The sequence below is a fragment of the Poromitra crassiceps genome, assembly GCF_964638095.1.
Source record: "Poromitra crassiceps genome assembly, chromosome: 1".
Taxonomy (NCBI): Eukaryota; Metazoa; Chordata; class Actinopteri; order Beryciformes; family Melamphaidae; genus Poromitra; species Poromitra crassiceps.
In genome coordinates, this window is record NC_139623.1 from 33,128,562 (window position 1) to 33,149,401 (window position 20,840).

General features: G+C 43.5%; 1 protein-coding gene across 1 annotated transcript in view; it reads right to left on the minus strand.

Annotated features, from left to right (window-relative positions):
• Positions 1–20,840, minus strand: part of atp2a3 (ATPase sarcoplasmic/endoplasmic reticulum Ca2+ transporting 3) — a 99,199-nt gene that overhangs the window by 61,552 nt on the left and 16,807 nt on the right. The window contains exons 2-5 of the mRNA XM_083642864.1: positions 15,137–15,154; positions 14,734–14,816; positions 2,082–2,186; positions 1,600–1,738 (exon numbers count right to left, since the gene is read on the minus strand). Coding sequence (XP_083498990.1) covers positions 1,600–1,738; positions 2,082–2,186; positions 14,734–14,816; positions 15,137–15,154 — 345 coding nt within the window. The remainder of the gene's footprint in view (positions 1–1,599; positions 1,739–2,081; positions 2,187–14,733; positions 14,817–15,136; positions 15,155–20,840) is intronic.

Consider the following 20,840-nt stretch of genomic DNA (forward strand, 5'->3'; position numbering starts at 1 on the left):
TCGATATCGATATTGCGACAATATTCTAGGGATGACGATTGGCGCTTTCAAAATGTACACAATGAGGTTTTTGATAAATAATCATCATTAATGTGATATAATGTGATATAATGACAAAGTGGGTAAAGGCAAATAAAGAACAGCTAGAACAGTCTGGTAAATTCAGAAAATGACATCACTTTACTGTAATGCAGCCTTTAAAACCAGGAGAAGACAACAGTTGTGCCATATCACGATATTACGATATCCAAAATCTAAGACAATATTTGGGGCCCTATCTTTGTACAGGCGATATCCCCTATTTATGCTTGTGCACCTGTTTGCACGTGCCTTAACGCAGGCAAGATAACAGTCCGCCTTGCGCATTTGTCCAGGTGTAATGCCGAGTTTTGCACCCCCGCCCGGCAGCAAAAAAAAGCATCCCCACCTCACGGGAGCACAATTGTAATGATTTATACAGAAACATAACTGTTTAAAAATTATATAATTGTTTGGGTAGACCCTGTTTTTAAGTTAAAACAGCCACAAAATATCGTGAGGATGCAATACTCGCGGGGGAGCATAACTTATCACAACAACGGGCACAAGCGCAGATGAGAGACGTGCCAAATCATTTATGCACGGCGCAAACGGCATTTGGGCGGTGTTAACCACCAGAATTATTCACAGGTGTGGCCTGGCAATGCCTGGGCATTGCATCAATCAAAGCAGATTTCCGTCTTGCAGTACAATTTGCATGAGGCATGCTGTAATTCTCCCCATGCGTAATTTGGATAGGTGTAGGCCTATTGACTGTATACATTATCCCCATCTCATAACGACACCATCACATCATATACCTGTTAAAAACATCTGTGCTTTGATGCAATTCGGGTTATTTTGTTGACTGGGGTGGGACTATAGAAACGTGTTTGCAGCGGGTAAACGGCGGAGACAAAAGAAAAGATTGGAAGATTTACAGTGGCCTCAATTAAAACTCAGTGAAACACTGAGCTGCCAGATCGGCTGTGATGCCAACCACCCTCCGGGTTATAGCAGATGAAGGTGAATAGCCTATTGGTACCAGTTTTCTCAGTTCATTTACCATAACCCCTCCTTGTAATGCGATAAAAGTTTCTCAGTGAATTATAGTTGATTGCCTCGCCGAATAATCTGCTGGTTACCCAATTTTAGCAGCAGAATTTGATGTCCTGGCGTAGAACGTCCGTGCGTAATGACGTTTCTGCGCGGTGCAGCGCGGAGATTATGGTGCGCGATCAAGCACAACAGTGTTTTTGCGCCTAAGAGGTTCAAAGCTCTTAGCGCAAAGTAATTGCGCGCTGCTGACGATAGGATAATGCCATCTATCCCCATTTTAGCGCTGAAACGCCTGCTTTGGCATGTGGCACGCCTATGCCCAGTACAATTATAACAGGCATGAGCTTGTGCCCGCCCCCAATTTGCATTGTGCACGGCGTTAAATGAGCACAAACGCTAAATTACCGCTTTTGGGAAGATAGGGCCCCTAGTCTCATATCACGATAGCGATATCATACCGATATATCGCCCAGCCCCAAGACAAAGCATCATTTTGTGTCTGTGAGAGTGGCATCTACCAACCTGCCACCTCCACGATGTCTCCCGGGACGATGTCTCTGGCCTTGATCATCTGGACGGCCTTGCGGTTCATGCGGTACACCTTTCCCATCTCCGGCTCGTACTCCTTCAGTGCCTCGATGGCGTTCTCCGCATTCCTCTCCTGTTGGGGGAGAGGGCTCGACATTTTTCCAGGATCTCTCGGACTGAAAGGTTATCCTGAACCTGCATGTTTTCCATGTGAGGATGTCAGCATAAACTAGGCAGAAGCATCAAAAGGACACTCGCTTCTGATGAGCAAATCTGACTGGCAAGAAGTCACGTTTATGTTAGAGCTTGACGACAATGGTATATCCATTTTAGGATAAAGGGCAATATTCTTTTAACTTAGCAACCCTTTCAACCTTTGTAACCATGTAAAGACCAAATGGAAGGGAACTATAATATGCATTGTGCACGTCACACACAGACGGCCACAGCCACAACATAAAGAGAGTGCAGCCCACCTGCCAGACTCCGATAACAGCGTTGGCGATGAGGATGAGGAGAATAACAATAGGCTCAACAAAGGCGGTGGTGGTCTCCTCTCCCTCCTCGAACAGGGCCAACACCTAGAGAGAACATAGGCACACACACACACACACACACACACACACACACACACACACACACTATTAGATCTGCTTAAGATCCATGGTAACTCAGTTATGGTATGGGGGGGCTTTCTCTGCACATAACTGGGTAAAAAAACTGAAAAAAGCTTGAATGCTGGTGCACGAAAAGATAATATTGTGCAGTCGCCAGCTGCTTCTTTTCACCTGACAGCGAAGAGTTTCACGGGCAGGACATAGCATGTGGGAGGATCGTGATATTCCCTCCACCACCACCACCCCCCCGAACAGGTGCCCCAACTGACCAGAGGAGCTACTAGTACAGCGACCAGGACTCATATCCCACCCGCAGACACGGCCAATTGTGTCTGTAGGAACGTCTGACCAAGCCAGAAGTACCGCTACTGGGAATTTGAACCTGGGTCTCCGTGGCAGTAGGTGAGTGCTTTTACCTCAACACTACCCAGACGGCAGACACCCTGGTAATATTGGTAGTTAACTGATGACGAGTATTCAGAGTAATGAAAACACTCCGCTGAAATGAAATGTTACTCAGGTGTTTTGGACAGAGCAGGCCGGGGTCCGTCCCAGTGATGGTGTGTAGTTGGATGTGGGTGCAGCAGCCCCTCTGACCTCCCCAGCTGCTGCCTGGGCATTTCCACTCAACGTCTGCTGTATTCACAACAAGCAGGCCGCTTTCAGGGGAAACGTCCAGAGGGTCCAGGCCGTCGTCTCAGGTAAATACAGGTGACCTCTTCTGACTGAAAACGTCAGGAGGGGGCAAGACACTCAGTCCGCACTGACATTTCTCTCACTCTGCAGGAAAAGCTAGTACTGGACAGACAGTCTGACCAGAAGCCTTGTACTGGACAGACACAGTGGCTGCCGGTGGCTGTGTGCGCTATAAACAAACAGCATTAATAGATGAATGTCTTATTTTAATTAGCAGTGCAAAAAAAAAACACTCTCCAAATAGTTAAACAAAAACAAAGAGAGAAGCAAAATGCCAAGCTGTGCACATATGGTTGAAAACTAAAAAAATAACTTATTAAAACTAACTCGAAACAAACAAAAGAAACAAGCAAATAGTCACATTTCTAAAATCTAAATAACAGAACATAACATGGTAGGAAAACAGTAGAGCAGCAATAAGACACTTAAAATGGCAAGGGAAATCAAAATAATTTAACATAAGCCTCATCCAGGAAATGAAATCATAGGGCAAATGAAATCATAGGGATTCTGCAGGATTACCCTGGATGAAGTCAGAGGGCCGTCTGTAGGATAATTTAAAGCGCTCCATCCTTATGAAGGAATTACTTAGGCTGCATGGTAACACATGTTATAATTTTTTATATTTAGTACCACAACAGCTGACATGTGGTGGACCCTACACGTTTGCCGGGATGCAGTTCCCAGCGTGGTTTAGGTCCAATAATTCCTCAGCTCTTAGACGGGTAGGGAAATCACACAGTCAGAATCACTATTTACATAAGGATTGTGAGTATCAACTTCTTCTTGTGGTGCTGCATCTTTTAGGGAAGACTATGTAGCCAAACACAAGGCAGGAGTGGTTTGAATAGCATAGCAGTCATACAGCCAGTGGCAAATACTGGGGCGGGGGGGAAGGGGGGGATTGGTTATTTTCTTGAAAACTCAGCTAGTGGTTACTGACATTGTTTTTTTCTGGAGAATTGAATTATGAGGAAAAATGTAACTAAGTATAAAACCTCTTTTCTGTCAAATATTCCTTGAAGAACATGGAATAACTGTCAAGCGTGTGACTCCTCAGCATTACCATCTCTGTCTGAGATCAGACGTGACGCAAATCTGTGAGATTTGCAATTCCCAAATGCAACATCAAATGCTTGGTGGTGTGAAATACATGGGTGGCCACATCACTGACTCCATGTCCAGGTACCACATAACTGACTTCATGTCCAGGTACCACATCACTGACTCCATGTCCAGGTACCACATCACTGACTCCATGTCCAGGTACTGACAGTGTGCAGCACCATTCAAATGGCCTTTCATGTCATTTTAGCAGCGCTACTGTAGCTCCTGTTGCATCATCAATCTGAAGGAGTCCCTGTCCTCAACTGATCCTGAACCATTGGCCACACGCTCGAGGAAGCAAAGGTTTGTGCAGGAGCTCAGCCCCTCGGGCACAAAGTCACTCACATAGTCTCTTTTGTTCCACTCTGCACCAGAGTTTTGTGCAACTTAAATTTATCCCATGGCTGAAGCCCCATTCGGTTGCATAGGGATGGAACAGGCAGCAATGAGGGGTGTGTTAAAAAGGAAATATCAATACTGGAACCGGGTGGATTGTCATAGATACAATTTAAGGCATTACATATTCAATAAGATATAATTGCATACACATAATTATTGGTATGAGTTATTAGACAAATGCCCGTCACATGGACAGGCAATAGGCAGACACCATAATCTACAGACAAGATAGACTATCTGTTGCCTCTGTGGCATCGAGCAGGTCAATGCGTTCTGCCACACGCACACACAGACAGACATGGCGCCATCCCATACAAATAGTTATTAGTATTAGTTATAATCATAAACTGCACACACATAGGTAAAAGATTTCACCCTCTGCCCACAGCCCCCGTTCACACAGCACGCCGAAGCAACGCTCAAGCGAAGCTGTACCTACGCTGTACCCACAAGTTTCATTTCGGCGTCCTTGTTAACAGGCGAAGCCGTTCACACCACCCGCGCGCGTGTCACGCTGACGCCGTGCCGAAGCGGTCACTCAGGACTGACGCCGAATTTCCAAGCTTGACGCTGAAGCTGTGAAGCCATGAGGCATGAAGTCAATGGGGGTTGTTGTGGGCGGGTTCAAGGTGCGAGACCTTGCGTGACTTAAAATGTGGTTGTTTGTAGGGATAATCCATTATACAACTACATTTCTAATGAGCTGTATTGGGACGCGAGAGGCTGCTATGAGGAGTTTCCAAAGTATGTCAGAGGAAGTTATCATGCACAATAAGGAGCTTTCAGGATGAACATTTTTAAGGGTAAATCTGCATCCACACTTTCATACACCTGACTCTAGGAGGACAGGTTGCTGGACCATAACATACAAGAAATCTTGTCAAGAAACAAATATACTGCTAAAAAAAAAAATACAATCTTTTCTTCACAATAATACTACTATTCATCAGTTTTCAGTCAGTCTCATGTCCCAGTACTTTTACCTTTGACTTCTCCATAGGTAGATAATACGATGCCAGTTGAATATAATGTAATGGCATTTTAATCACTGCGCCAGGCAATGTTAGCAGTAGCAATAGGCACTGAACTACCTCTGTAGAAGATGGAGCAATGGCGTGACAAGCAAAAAGTTTCCCTCACTGCAACATACAAATGATTTTTACTCTGAGGTTGAGCTACGTGAGGAACAGACACTGAAATTACTGCAGGACAAAACAAGGACAACTGGAGGGGGGGGGGAGACAGATTGGGCAGATAAAGTATTCATTACATTGCAGTGTAGAGCTTCACAGCTTCACAGTCGCCTGAGCCCGGTTGATACCTCATCATTCACCCACATTTGGGACACTAAATCTCCCTTCTGACTGAGCCCAGATTGGAGGGCAACAATGGCACGCCTCTCAGTGGAGCCGGTAAATCAGCACACATTCAGAGAGAGAACTTTGAATACTTAGCTCCTACTTATTTGCTAGTGAAAGGAGTTCCAGTGAAGAGATGATTTCTACTGGGGATCTAAAACTTACTGCGTTAGTCTACTGTAGTGGACATTTACCTGCTGCTCATATTTACTTATCTACAATCATAAGCTGGAAAACACTACAAATAACTTCACACTTTAGGTTAGAAATCCACCATGAAACCAGACACCAACAAGAAGCTCAAATTCCACAATGGATTGTGAAATCAAGTCACAACACCAAAATAACTTTCAACATTGCACTCTTCACACCCCTCACGCCTAACTGAGCAGTGAGAAGCATCATGCCAATATGGTCCTTTATATCTGAAGCATGCCAACAGATGGCCCGTTATATGTGAATGAAGCATGCCAACAGATGGCCCGTTATATCTGAAGCATGCCAACAGATGGCCCGTTATATGTGAATGAAGTATGCCAACAGATGGCCCGTTATATGTGAATGAAGTATGCCAACAGATGGCCCGTTATATGTGAATGAAGTATGCCAACAGATGGCCCGTTATATGTGAATGAAGCATGCTAACAGATGGCCCGTTATATGTGAATGAAGTATGCCAACAGATGGCCCGTTATATGTGAATGAAGCATGCCAACAGATGGCCCGTTATATCTGAAGCATGCCAACAGATGGCCCGTTATATGTGAATGAAGCATGCCAACAGATGGCCCGTTATATGTGAATGAAGCATGCCAACAAGATGGCCCGTTATATCTGAAGCATGCCAACAGATGGCCCGTTATATGTGAATGAAGCATGCTAACAGATGGCCCGTTATATGTGAATGAAGCATGCCAACAGATGGCCCGTTATATGTGAATGCAGCATGCCAACAGATGGCCCGTTATATCTGAAGCATGCCAACAGATGGCCCGTTATATGTGAATGAAGCATGCTAACAGATGGCCCGTTATATGTGAATGAAGCATGCCAACAGATGGCCCGTTATATGTGAATGAAGCATGCCAACAGATGGCCCGTTATATGTGAATGAAGCATGCCAACAGATGGCCCGTTATATGTGAATGAAGCATGCCAACAAGATGGCCCGTTATATCTGAAGCATGCCAACAGATGGCCCGTTATATGTGAATGAAGCATGCTAACAGATGGCCCGTTATATGTGAATGAAGCATGCCAACAGATGGCCCGTTATATCTGAAGCATGCCAACAGATGGCCCGTTATATGTGAATGAAGCATGCCAACAGATGGCCCGTTATATGTGAATGAAGCATGCCAACAGATGGCCCGTTATATCTGAACTCTGAAGCATGCCAGATGGCCCGTTATATGTGAATGAAGCATGCCAACAGATGGCCCGTTATATGTGAATGAAGCATGCCAACAGATGGCCCGTTATATCTGAAGCATGCCAGATGGCCCGTTATATGTGAATGAAGTATGCCAACAGATGGCCCGTTATATGTGAATGAAGCATGCCAACAGATGGCCCGTTATATCTGAAGCATGCCAACAGATGGCCCGTTATATCTGAAGCATGCCAGATGGCCCGTTATATGTGAATGAAGCATGCCAACAGATGGCCCGTTATATCTGAAGCATGCCAGATGGCCCGTTATATGTGAATGAAGTATGCCAACAGATGGCCCGTTATATGTGAATGAAGCATGCCAACAGATGGCCCGTTATATCTGAAGCATGCCAACAGATGGCCCGTTATATCTGAAGCATGCCAGATGGCCCGTTATATGTGAATGAAGTATGCCAACAGATGGCCCGTTATATGTGAATGAAGTATGCCAACAGATGGCCCGTTATATGTGAATGAAGTATGCCAACAGATGGCCCGTTATATCTGAATGCCTCCAGAGTTTTACAACATGACAGTGTGCAACCAAAAAGGGAGAAAAGGAGAATTCATCATAACATATAAGGAGAAAAATCCGAAGGATGTATTTATCAAAAAGGTACCATAAACAAAGGGGGCATAGGGGGGGATCCAATTTGACTGTCTGAGACATGACTTTTCCCAATATTGTGCTCTTTTTAGCTGTTTAAAACATCTTCATTGGTCTTTGAAATAAGGTTTTGAATTCTGTTGCAAAAAAATCTAAAATCCAGGCTCTGTGGAGCCTCTCCATCTTTTCAGTTTCTCCCCTCATTAACTATGCGCTGTTCTGAGTGGGAGGGGAGGAAAAAACTCCAAAACCATCATGGCAGTTCCTTGTAGAAGAAAACTATGTGACAGAACATTTAAAACCAAATTGCAAATATACAAATTGCTCCTGTTGTTAGATCACAAAATGGTTTGTAGAAGCACATGTTTTCCCAGGCAGGCGGCTATAAGGCAACAATGCAGAGGCATTCACTGGTCACATTCTGTGAGTAGTTAGCTTGAGGGATGACTCAAATATACTGTATATTATAAGCAAGGAAAAAGGTGTTTTTCATAATATGGGACCTGTATCTCCCTTCCTGCAACACTGCTAAACTCCCTAATGTTAACTCAACCTCACATCATGAATTGGGGGGAAGGCGGGGGGGGGGGTGGAAAAAGAGAGAATAGACCAGCCTTCCTCCTTCCATCCACTCAAAGGGAGGAAGTGAAGTGATTGTTTCAGGTGGCCGGTGTGGCTTTATCTGCGGCTCTGCTCTCTTACCCTAAGAGCTGGCTGCTTATTGTCCCCGCAAAAAGCAAATAGATGAAATCGTGAACAGACATGACAAGATGATTTAGTTAACTGAGGCAACAGAGTTGGTTGACTGAATAGTTCGCTGAGTGCAGCAAATATTATGCTTTTTGCTCAAACTTGGATGATGAGTATTAAGGCAGCCTAATTTGACCTGTGCTGCCTGGTTTTAAGCTTGGCTCTCATGCCATGCAAAGAAGGCAGGTGAGGCCAACATCTCAGTTTGAATATATTCAAAGAGGTAGACAAATGAGTTGCAGGTTTCACTCCCGTTCACACAACTTGAGCCACTCCCTGAATATACTGACACTCGCTACAGTGAACAAACGTACATGAAGACTATACAGGCAGATGAATATACTGACACTCGCTACAGTGAACAAACGTACATGAAGACTATACAGGCAGATGAATATACTGACACTCGCTACAGTGAACAAACGTACATGAAGACTATACAGGCAGATGAATATACTGACACTCGCTACAGTGAACAAACGTACATGAAGACTATACAGGCAGATGAATATACTGACACTCGCTACAGTGAACAAACGTACATGAAGACTATACAGGCAGATGAATATACTGACACTCGCTACAGTGAACAAACGTACATGAAGACTATACAGGCAGATCAGTGAACAAACGTACATGAAGACTATACAGGCAGATGAATATACTGACACTCGCTACAGTGAACAAACGTACATGAAGACTATACAGGCAGATGAATATACTGACACTCGCTAACAGTGAACAAACGTACATGAAGACTATACAGGCAGATCAGTGAACAAACGTACATGAAGACTATACAGGCAGATCAGTGAACAAACGTACATGAAGACTATACAGGCAGATCAGTGAACAAACGTACATGAAGACTATACAGGCAGATGAATATACTGACACTCGCTACAGTGAACAAACGTACATGAAGACTATACAGGCAGATGAATATACTGACACTCGCTACAGTGAACAAACGTACATGAAGACTATACAGGCAGATCAGTGAACAAATGTACATGAAGTCTATACAGCCACATGTGAAAGTCTATGGGAGTTTAATTCATCAATGGATAAGTTCTGTTGCCTGGCAAAAACCATCTAGTGATCATGTAAACTCATATTCTGTTGTGTTCTGCAGATCAGTCTGGCCTCCCGCCCGCACCCAGCGATTTACAGAAATTACAACGTGCATGGACCAATTAGGAACCTGCCTTGTAGTTGACAATGTAACCGGCCAATCAGGGACGCCGCTGGTAAAACAGTATGGCGGCTCCAATAGCAGTGAGCAAATGTTAGTAGAGTAAACATTTTATTGCAGAAATAACATTTATTGCAGAAATAGACTCAATAACAACAATTAAACAAGAACAAGAGTATGCATCAGTGGAGTTTCTCGGTGGAACAGACATTGGATTGGGATTGGATTTGGCAATGCTGATTGGCTGAAGGAGTTGTCTGTCAAGGCAAGTACTCCCACCCACTGAAATGGCTGTGAACGGGCAGGTCAGACTGATCCACACGAAACGAAACAACGAAACAGAACGCGAGTTCACATGATCAGTATGGTTTGCCAGGCTAGGAGTTTAATTCATCAATGGACGAGTTGTGAGGATCCTTAGTGGATATGAAAAGCTACTTCGGAGTGTCATACGTTCAGAGTAGGGGTGCACAGATCGATCGGCAAGCAATCTGTATCGGCCGATTTTGACCTCAAATATGCGATCGGCTGATTGCCGATATTTCGGCTGATTGCCGATATTTTTTTATTTTTTTTATTTTTTTTATAAAAAAAGCCCTATCACTAATCAGGCTTTCCAACGATATAAAATACAATGCCAATTGGTATTAATAAAGGGGAGAAATAATCGACCTAAAATAACGTTTCCAAACTTTTTTGAGGAGTTTATATATCTGTGATCGTGATCGGTAATCGGTGATCGGTCGATGATCGGTTGGGCAGATATTTCCCATAGGCAATCGGCAATCGGTGATCGGTGGCAAAAAACGTGATCGGTGCACCCCTAGTTCAGAGTACTTTTGATTTCAAGTCGGCTCAAATCATGGGGCATTTCATGCAATTTCCTGAACAGTGAAAACACCCCTGGCAGCGATGATACTGTAAAGTATTTGGAGCGGTGCGGCAGTGGAACACGGGCCGTGTTCCACTATATACAACACATTGAAATCACAAGTAAGGACAGGCCAAGTTACACGAGGAAAATAAAGCCCGCACTCCAAACTCCTGCAGTCACAGCCCACGCCTGCCTGGTCGCCGGGCCTCGCGCTCGGAAAAGCCCGCAACACGAGAACAGTCGGGGAAGATGTATTGTGTCATATACATTTTTAGAGTGATTTTCCTACTCTAGAAATAGCACAGCAATTCCATCCCGAGGCACCAGGGACTTACTGTAATAGATGGAAAAAAAGAGTTATTATGTAGTCAGGGTTCCTCACTCCACCCCTCTCCGACCTCCACCACCCTCGGGCTCTAACCAGGGTCACTATTTGAGGCATTGCGGCTCGGGGAGTTTTGATTGATACGTTTGTTTCCAGTTTGGCCCAAGCACTCTGCCTGTTACCCCCACTTGAAGCATATCCACACTGGGTGGGGAGAAGAAAGCCTGTAATATACAACTTTCCACCTGAAAAGAGACCACCAAGTGGGCTGTGTGATGTTCTCACAAGGGAATAACACATTTAAAAAGGTCATGGTGTCACCCATTAGGTGGCAGTAGGGGCTGGTGCAAAAAATATCACCATATTTCACACTGAATTCCCGATTCATGATATTTTGAGGATGAGTATTCATGCTTTCATAAGATATTTACATGCCAGACCATTTTGAAAATTAGTAATGAATTAGTTAGTAATTAATTAGTAATCCCGGCATCCACCACAGAGACCTGGGTTCAATTCCCAGGAGAGGTACTTCCGGCTTGGTCAGACGTTCCTACAGATGCAATTGGCCGTGTCTGCGGGTGGGAAGCTGGTGGGGTATGAGTCCTTGTCGCTGCACTAGCGCCTCCTATGGGGGTGCCTGTTTGGAGGGGGAGGGTATCTGGGGGAATAGCATGATCCTCCCACACGCTACATCCTGCCGGTGAAACTCCTCACTGTCAGGTGAAAAGAACCGGCTGTCGACTGCACCTGTATCGGAGGAAGCATGTGCTAGTCTATGGCTCTCCCCAGATCACCAGAGGTCGTGGAGCAACGACCAGGACAGCAGGGGGAATTGGCCAAGTACAATTGGAGAGAAATGGATTGTAGATTGTATATCACGATAATGATTCTATTCTGTTTGGCTCTAAGCCTAGGCTAAATAAATAAACAGCACTGGATATTAAGATCAAAGGAGTATCTATTACACCAAAGTCCTCTGTTAATTATCTGGGCTGTATACTGGATACAAACCTGGGAGGTACTTCCATGGCTCTAAAGATTCTAAGTAAGGTCAATTCCAGAACGAGATACCTTGCCAGGAGGGCACAACTACTGGACAGGGAATCCCTAAACTATTAGCATCCTCTTTAGTCCTGTGTCACCTGAACTAGGCCGTTAGCTTGTGGTTCTGGAGCCTTAAAGCGATACTCAACACTTTTTCCACTTTTTTCTGCTGAAAATCAATATATATTGGAAATTAGCTGTGTTCTTGATGAATCCAGGTCAAAGTCCTGACATTTACTGTAAAACTGAGTAATTCCTCATCTCTTCTCACATACCTACAGTATGCAGTTCCATACAATCCAAAAAGGCAAAAAGGCCAGCTGTAGCTGGGCTACAGGAGCCATGTGGGTAAGTCTCAGTTCTCTCAGTGAGGATACAGTCCAACTAAATATGCTACATAGGATTTGGAATGGCAGGGTCCCCGGTTATTTTAGTAATTATTTTAAGAAGACAGATGAAGTCCATAATCACAAGACTAGAGCCAGGGTGGCAAACTTGAACCTTCACAGATTCAGAACCATGATGGGCAAGGACTCTTTTAGTTATTCCAGTGCATCAGAGTGGAACAAACTGCCTCTTGAAACCAAGAAAGTGCAGAACCCACAAGTTTTTAAGAAGATTATCAAACTGGTTCTACTTGATAAAATCCCCAAATAATGATAGGGCCTTTTAAGTTAGTCCAGATTGTCCCTGATGAAGGCTTAGGCCGAAACATGTTGGAGTGTTTGAACTAGCCAAGATAGAATAAAGGCTTTTTATTCATAAGAAGAGTTGCCTTGGACTTTTTTCTACTTTCTTATGGCCTTTTAAGTTACTTTGAAATGTACTTACTTTTAACTTATTTTAACTTCCTTGATTTGGGTTTTATTAAGAAATTGCACTTTTATTACTTTTATTTTATGGTTTTCGTATCGACACAGTATTGCACAGTTGCTTATCTTAATTGATTGTAATGGATCTTACCTATTTATTATTACTACTATCTGACTCTATATTGCACATCTGTATACATTAATTAGACTTAAATAGATAATAATACATATAATACATGTATATTATATAGTATTTTGTATAGTATATTGCAATACCTTTTGTAGTGACAAATTGTAATAGATAGATCACTATCAGATTGGAAACAGATAGTTGGATTAATTGAAACACTGTATGTTACTGTGTTTATTATTAATGTGTTGTTTCTTATGAAAGTCACCCTGCCTCTTTGTCTAAAAGACGGTAAACACCTTGGGCCCTATCTTCCCAAAAGCGCTAATTTAGCGTTTGCGCTCGTTTAACGCCGTGCGCAATGCAAATTGGGGGCGGGCACAAGCGCATGCCTGTTATAATTGTACTGGGCATAGGCGTGCCACATGCCAAAGCAGGCGTTTCAACCCTAAAATGTGGGGATAGATGGCATTATCCTATCGTCAGCAGCGCGCAATTACTTTGTGCTAAGAGCTTTGAAAAGGACCTCTTACGCGCAAATACCTCGCTGCGCTGGGAGCGCACCCGTAATCTCCGTGCAGCGCAGCGCAGTGCAAAGTAAAATTCCTTTTATTTTGGATATGTCATTATGTCATTACACACAGCCTTGCCACGCCAGGACATCAAATTATGCTCCTAAAATTGGGTATCAGCAAATAATTCAGTGAGGCAATCAACTATAACTCACTGAGAAACTTGTATCACATCGCAAAGAGGGAAATTAATTGAGAAAACTTGTTGGACAATGGACATAGGCTATTTACCTTCATAACCCGGAGGGTCGTTGGCACCACAGACGATCTGTCAATAAGCTCTCTCTGTCCTTGCACGAGTGAGTACACTCTATTACGCATGGAGAGAATTACAGCATATTGCATGCCTCGCCCAGACAGCCATTGCGAGATGGGAATCTGATTGGTTTTGATTGATGTAATGCCCAGCATTGCCTGGCCACACCCGTGAATAATTCTGGTAGTTAAGACTGCCCAAATCCCATTTGAGCCGGCATTTTGGGGCGCAGATGATTTTGGCACGGCTCTAATTTGTGCTTGCGACACGTGCCGTGAACGTTTGCGCATCCCCGCCGAGAATTGCATCCCCAACATATTTCGGGGCTGTTTTAACTTAGAAATCAGGGAGGTCACGTCTACCAGACAATTATATCACTTTTAAACAGTTACATTTCTGTATAAATCATTACAACTATGCTCCCGTGAGGGTGGGGATGCTTTTTTTTGCTGCTGGGCGGAGGAGCAAAACTCTGCAGAACACCTGGACAAATGCGCAAGGCGGACTGTTATCTTGCCTGCAATAAGGCATGCGCAAACAGGTGCGCAAGCGCTAATAGGGGATATCGCCTGTCGGAAGATAGGGCCCCTTGAGAGTAGGGTTGGACTGATGGCCCACCAGGGACCACGATGGAAATAAGTCCTGGACTTTATCGTGCTATCCCTGACAATGTCATTTATATGGTTTTAACCTGTACTTGAAGTTTGTTAAATAAACTAAACTAAACTAGATGATATTTTTATTCATGGCCGAGCCCTAGGTAGTTGTTTGATGGCCAATGTCTAATTTGGGTGCCAATGCACTGCCAGGGGAGAACTGCTTCTCTACGAGATCTGTAGGGACACACAGGATGAGGGCCACTAAACAAGTCAACTCTGCATAGAAATAAGAGTGCTGGTGTTACTGCGGATGGGTGGTGTTTTCAGCAGCTGGCTGGTACTGTACTTACAAAGGAGATGCAGGCAGCCAGCAGAAGGATCCTGACCAGGAGGTCCTCAAACTGCTCCACCACCAGCTCCCACAGGGACTTGCCTGAAATGAGCAGTCAGAAACGCTGTTCACAGAGACCTTCACGCATCAAACTGGATTGTAAAGTTACTGTTTCTGTTACCGTGCCCTTATACATAAAGGGTATATTGACTTAGGTTTGAATAGGATATGCTAAGCGGCTGAGTTATCAGCAAAGCAAGATAATAATCCCCGTATTGACAGAGGAGTTGTGGTGTGTGTCCATGGGTGGAATGCTGTTTACCTCCCAGGCTAGAGAAAACAATAGATCCTGGCTGAAGACTATTAATCAGGTGGAGAAAAAGGGAGGAGGATCCCAGCATAGTGGAAAGATCAATATTTACCTTCTTCGGCTGGGAGCTCTATGGATGTCACACCATCCCAGTTGTAAAGGAATTGGGCGGAGGGAGAAGGGGGAGAGAGAGAGAGAAAGAGCAGTTAATACATTTGATTAACTCGGCCTGACTTTTGTCGTGCAACAACACGTTAACATCTCTGCAGAGTTATGATGATGTTATGATGATTAAATGTCCAATACAGGAAGGCAGTGCAGCGATGCGTCAGTGAGGATTAGATGGGGGATTTGTGTGTTCTGTCATATTGTAATTGACTTGACTTGAAATAACTACCAAATCAACTCTCGGCTATCCTATTGAGAGAAATTGCCTTTTATGAATTGTGAACTCAGGATGTTTTTAATTCATGTGAACTCCAGACTGAGCACCTTAAGTCTGGCTTCAGGCCTCCAGCAGCAACTGGTTTGTGTTATTAGTCTCGGACAATATTGTAAACACAGCGACACAAACACACTGTAATTATAAACACCATTGAAGTTCCCTCTCCACAGACACATCTAAGGCCCTTGCTGCAGATAAAAGGTTAACTGACATTACTGCTGCAGAGTCAGCCTGCAAAATGTAATTGTTTCAAAAGTATCTGTTAGATGGGACTGTGTGCATCTTAGTGGATTAAGTTCATATTGAGTGTTTTATCACAAAACTTGTACCTTGCTTGTCTAACCTTGGCTCAGTTCTATTTTCTGTAAATAATATTGGGCTATGTTAAAGCAGCTACGAGCAACTTTTTCGATTGTTATTAAACAGTATAATTACAATATTGATGCATCACATCTTACCTATAATAGTAGCTGAGACCAAAGCCGTGTGAATCGGAGATTGCTCCCTTAGATGATTATTAAGTCTGTGTCTGTCTAAACTCGCGTCAACAGGGGGCTCTCTCTCTCTCTCTCTCCTTACCGCCGGACCGGATAAACGCGGAAGTGAAACCCGGAAGTGAAACGCAGCTGCTTGCCTACCCCGTTCGCGCTGCCTAGCAACATAGCATAAACAATGTGAACGCCATGCATACTCTCGCGAACATCTCTCGTTATATTCTAACAGGTTTTTTGGAAGTTATTTTGTGGTTATGGCCGAAGTGGCTGCTGCAAACCGTTTCATTTCACTTCCTGATCTGCCCTGGCTACAGACAGACTAACACTGGCCGATTCACTCGGGGTTCAAGCGAGACTACTCTGCGTTGGTCTCGTCTACTATTAGAGGTAAGATGTGATGCATTGATATTAAATTTAGACTGTTTAATAACAATCGAAAAAGTTGCTCGTAGCTGCTTTAATACCATTTTAATTAATTTTGTTATATAATCTTGCAGATGTTTATAAATCTTTGTTTTCAATTCTGTTGAACATGCCCTATTATTCAGATTTCATTATACTCTATTTTCAAATATACTATAGCTTAGTATAACAATGGCGTTCGTTGGAATATTTTACAAATAAATGTTTGGTTTGAAAAGGCTACTAGTTTGAAGACTAACACAGACAGAACAACTGAACCTTTTTTTTAACCATGTTTGATCTACTGTATGTATGCAAGTAGAGAACATTTTGAATTCAAATAGGGCCCATTTAAAAACTAGAACGACCGCACCGTGGATATATGCCTCCGCCAACAAGTGTAGTCGACATCCATGTCTGTCCAGACTCTTACACCCTTTCCTTCGCCCCTTCCCACCACCCACACCCCCTAGCCACCCCCCTACACACCTCTCCAATCTCAACTCTCTACGACCTTGCTAGTCACTAGTCCCTAGTTACGCCCCATTGGGGTCAATGGGGTCACGCTCCTGTATGTACAAGCTGACTGAAGCTGACTGAAATGTACTTTGTGTGCACTGTGTGTGTGTGTGTGTGTGTGTGTGTGTGTGTGTGTGACCTGTGTGTGTGTGTGTGTGTGTGTGTGTGACCTGTGTGTGTGTGTGTGTGTGTGTGTGTGTGTGTGTGTGTGTGTGTGTGTGTGTGTGTGTGTGTGTGTGTGTGTGTGTGTGCACTGTGGATTAAGTTTAGTCAGTATCAGTCAGCTTGTACATACAGGAGTGTGACCCCATTGACCTTGCATTGTTTATTCCCAACTTTCCAGAGCTACTATGACAAACCGGATGGATTGTGCTGAGAAAGAACTCTACCACTCAACATCATCAAAATGTATTAAGTTCATCCTTGAGTCTATGTGGATGTTTGAGCCAAGTTTGAAGAAATTGCCATAAGGCGTTGATGAAATACCATGTTAACGAGCCTGAACCTGGTCATGAGGTCACAGTGATCTTGAACTTTGACCACCAAAATCTAATCAGTTCATCCTAGCCTCCAAGTGGACGTTTGAGCCAAATTGGAAGAAATTCCGTCAAGGCGTTCCTGAGCTATCGTGTTAACGAGCTTGAAAATGGCGTTGGTGACAGTGACCTTGAACTTTGACCACCAAAGTCTAATCAGTTCATCCTTGAGTCCAAGTGGTCGTTTGACCTTGAACTTTGACCACCAATATGTAATCAGTTCATCCTTGAGTCCAACTGGACGTTACAGGCAAATATGAAGAAATTCCATCAAGGTGTTCCTCAGATATCGCGTTAACGAACATGGGACAGACGGACGGACAACCCGAAGCCATAATGCCTCCGGCCCGGCTATCGCCGGCAGAGGCATAAAGAAAATCATGATTAGCAGGTTTTGCTTCAAATTCCATTATATACAGTAGCTACAAATTAAATGCTAATGTACTTAGTCTATCATTATAACCACTGGGCTGCAGCTCAGTGATTCGCTGTCTTAAAATCCATGTTAACAAAGTGACTGAGAATGCGAGCTGTAAACTTGACTGTCAGTAGGAATAAATCTTGTTTTCTCACAGAGAATAGCTTGTACAGCCAGGACTCTGAGTGGTCTGTGCAGAAGCTGCAGTAAATCAGGGCTTTTGCATCAAACTGTTATCAAACTGTGGGTTTCCCTTCCGAAATTAAAACCTGGAACCGTGGTAGCTTGTCTCTTGTTCTTTCACATGAACTAGGTGGGGCGTCTGTAGCTCAGGAGGTAGAGTGGGTCGTCCACTAATCGCTTTGGATAAAAGAGGTCGGTGGTTCGATTCCCACCTCCTCCAGTCTGCATGTCGAAGTGTCCTTGGGCAAGATACTGAATCCCAAATTGCTCCAGATGGTGTGGCAGCACACTGCGTGGGTGCTGGCCACCATCGGTGTATGAATGGGTGAATGTACCTACTGATTGTGAAGCGTTTTGGATAAAAGCGCTATATAAATGCAGGCTATTTACCATTAACTAGGTATGTTCTATGTTCTTTCACATTTATCTATCAACGGGGGAAGCAGCATTTCGGAATAATATGTAAAAAAAAATAAACAAGAAAAAGTACAGCCAGCAAGCAGAGCCTCCTGCTATCAACTCTGATTTGATGAACAGAACACAACACCCACCATACACATGAGTCACTGCAGCATGTAGAAAACACATCACTCATGTTCTAAAAACACTCCAATTGACAATTGACTGTTGATCATCACCACAGGCCTGCTGCTTAGTCATGTCAGGTCCTCATCAAGTCTAACAGAGAGCTCAGAGCAAACAACCTCACTCTCACATCTGAAGAAGCCAAAGAGTGATGGAATCATGGAAATAAACCAATCTGACGGGCTTATTCTCTGCTCCATGTTAGTGTGCTTAAGTGTTTCACACGCCTGTCACAACTAAACAAGGAGAACGCTTCAAGATTCCTTCCTGAAATGCATGGCATCAGTTTCAGCCAGTGTTGTTGTCAAGACACTATATCTCAAGTCCTTAATCGAGTCTCGACTCTCGAGTCCCCAGTGTTTGGGTCCGGGTCCGAGACACCAAAGAGTCCGAGTTGAGTGCAAATCGAGTCCCCATTATCCGAGTCCAAATCCGGAGTTCCTGATCTGTCCTTGCACGAAATTGAATAATGTCACGCTATATTAATACCTAATGACAACATTAGGTATTAATATAGCTATCACATACCTGACAAAATTAGGTATTAATATAGCTATCACATACCTGACAACATTAGGTATTAATATAGCTATCACATACCTGACAACATTAGGTATTAATATAGCCATCACATACCTGACAACATTAGGTATTAATATAGCTATCACATACCTGACAACATTAGGTATTAATATAGCTATCACATACCTGACAACATTAGGTATTAATATAGCTATCACATACCTGACAACATTAGGTATTAATATAGCTATCACATACCTGACATTAGGCTGTAAAAAGGGAGATTCTGTGGGGTATATCGGCAAATGCACACACCCCCCCCAATCAGATACGTTCGTTAGTGATGTGATCCACTGTTCTGTTGATTTATGCTGTCTTGTTGAAAAATGCTCATGCTACCCTATCTGTAAAGGAGAGACCTGTGGGTATCTACTGTATACCATCCATTTTCATTCAGAAATCTTGATGTGAGAGTTCAAGCGGGACCCCTTTGAAAATGACCATGCCAGTTTTTCACTCAACAAAATGTTATACTTCACTCTGGCTTTAAAACTGAGCCACAACAGCAGTTTGAAATCGGCAGATTAACAGGAGAAATTACCAATCGGGAGCACAGCAGGAGAAAGGGTTAAAAGTAGGGAGAATCCCAGGAAAATGTGCTATGCTATCAATATCTTATGCCAAATTATTAGGGCATATTACCACACAAAAAAAACAAAAAAAAAACAGACTTTATCAATTAACAAGTTTGAGTCCTTATCTCCAACTTCCGAGTCTGAAATGCGAGCATGAATGCTCGAGTCCAAGTCCAAGTCATCGGTGCTCAAGCCCAAGTCGAGTCACGAGTCCTGCAAATGAGTCCAGGACTCGGACTGGAGTCCGACTCAACTACAACACTGACTCGCAGCATCACAGGTTTTCTTTTTTCTTTACATAAAACATACATAAAAAACAAGACCGGGGGGGGGGGGGGGGAGAAAAGAAAAAAAATACATATATACATACTGTACATTCAAAATTACAATGTTACAAAGTGGTGCTACCAGTCACGTCAAATGCTTGTCTGCTTACAAAAAAAAAGAAAAAATACTGTGCAAGGGATCCACTACAAGTTGTCCAAAAGAAATCAGGAACGGGTCCCAGATAACAAAACATTTCCTCAATGAGTTGGTCCTCTGGAACCTAAGTCTCTCCATACGTATAATTAAGACCATGTCTGTCAGCCACAGCTGAAAAGAAGGTGGAGAGGAGGACTTCCATTCCTTCAGAATTAGTTTCTTGGCAACAGTCACCCCGTGTCAAAGATTGCTGCACGGCCGTTGGGAGGAGCAAAGAGGACTCCGAGCTGCCGAAGATGGCGAGTTCCGCCTCCGGTTGAAGGGTTATTTTGTAGGCCTTAGAGTAGCATCACAAGTTTTCAGGGAGGACAATCCTGGTGTTTGTGCTACTTATCTAGTGCCCATGCCCATGTCATTTACATTATCCTGATAAGAGTCTGCACACAGTCAGCATAGTTGGAGAAATCGTTTTCCAACCTCCAGAGGAAGCCACTTGCTACTGTTCATTTTTGTACAATATCAAAAACAATTGAAACATAAGGATTGCATTCAATTTGGTCAGTTTCTGCTTTAGCTTCATTTCATTGTGCCAGAGTTGAGTGTTTTCATATCATTACAGAAATCAGATATCTGAGAAATAATCTCTTAAAACAT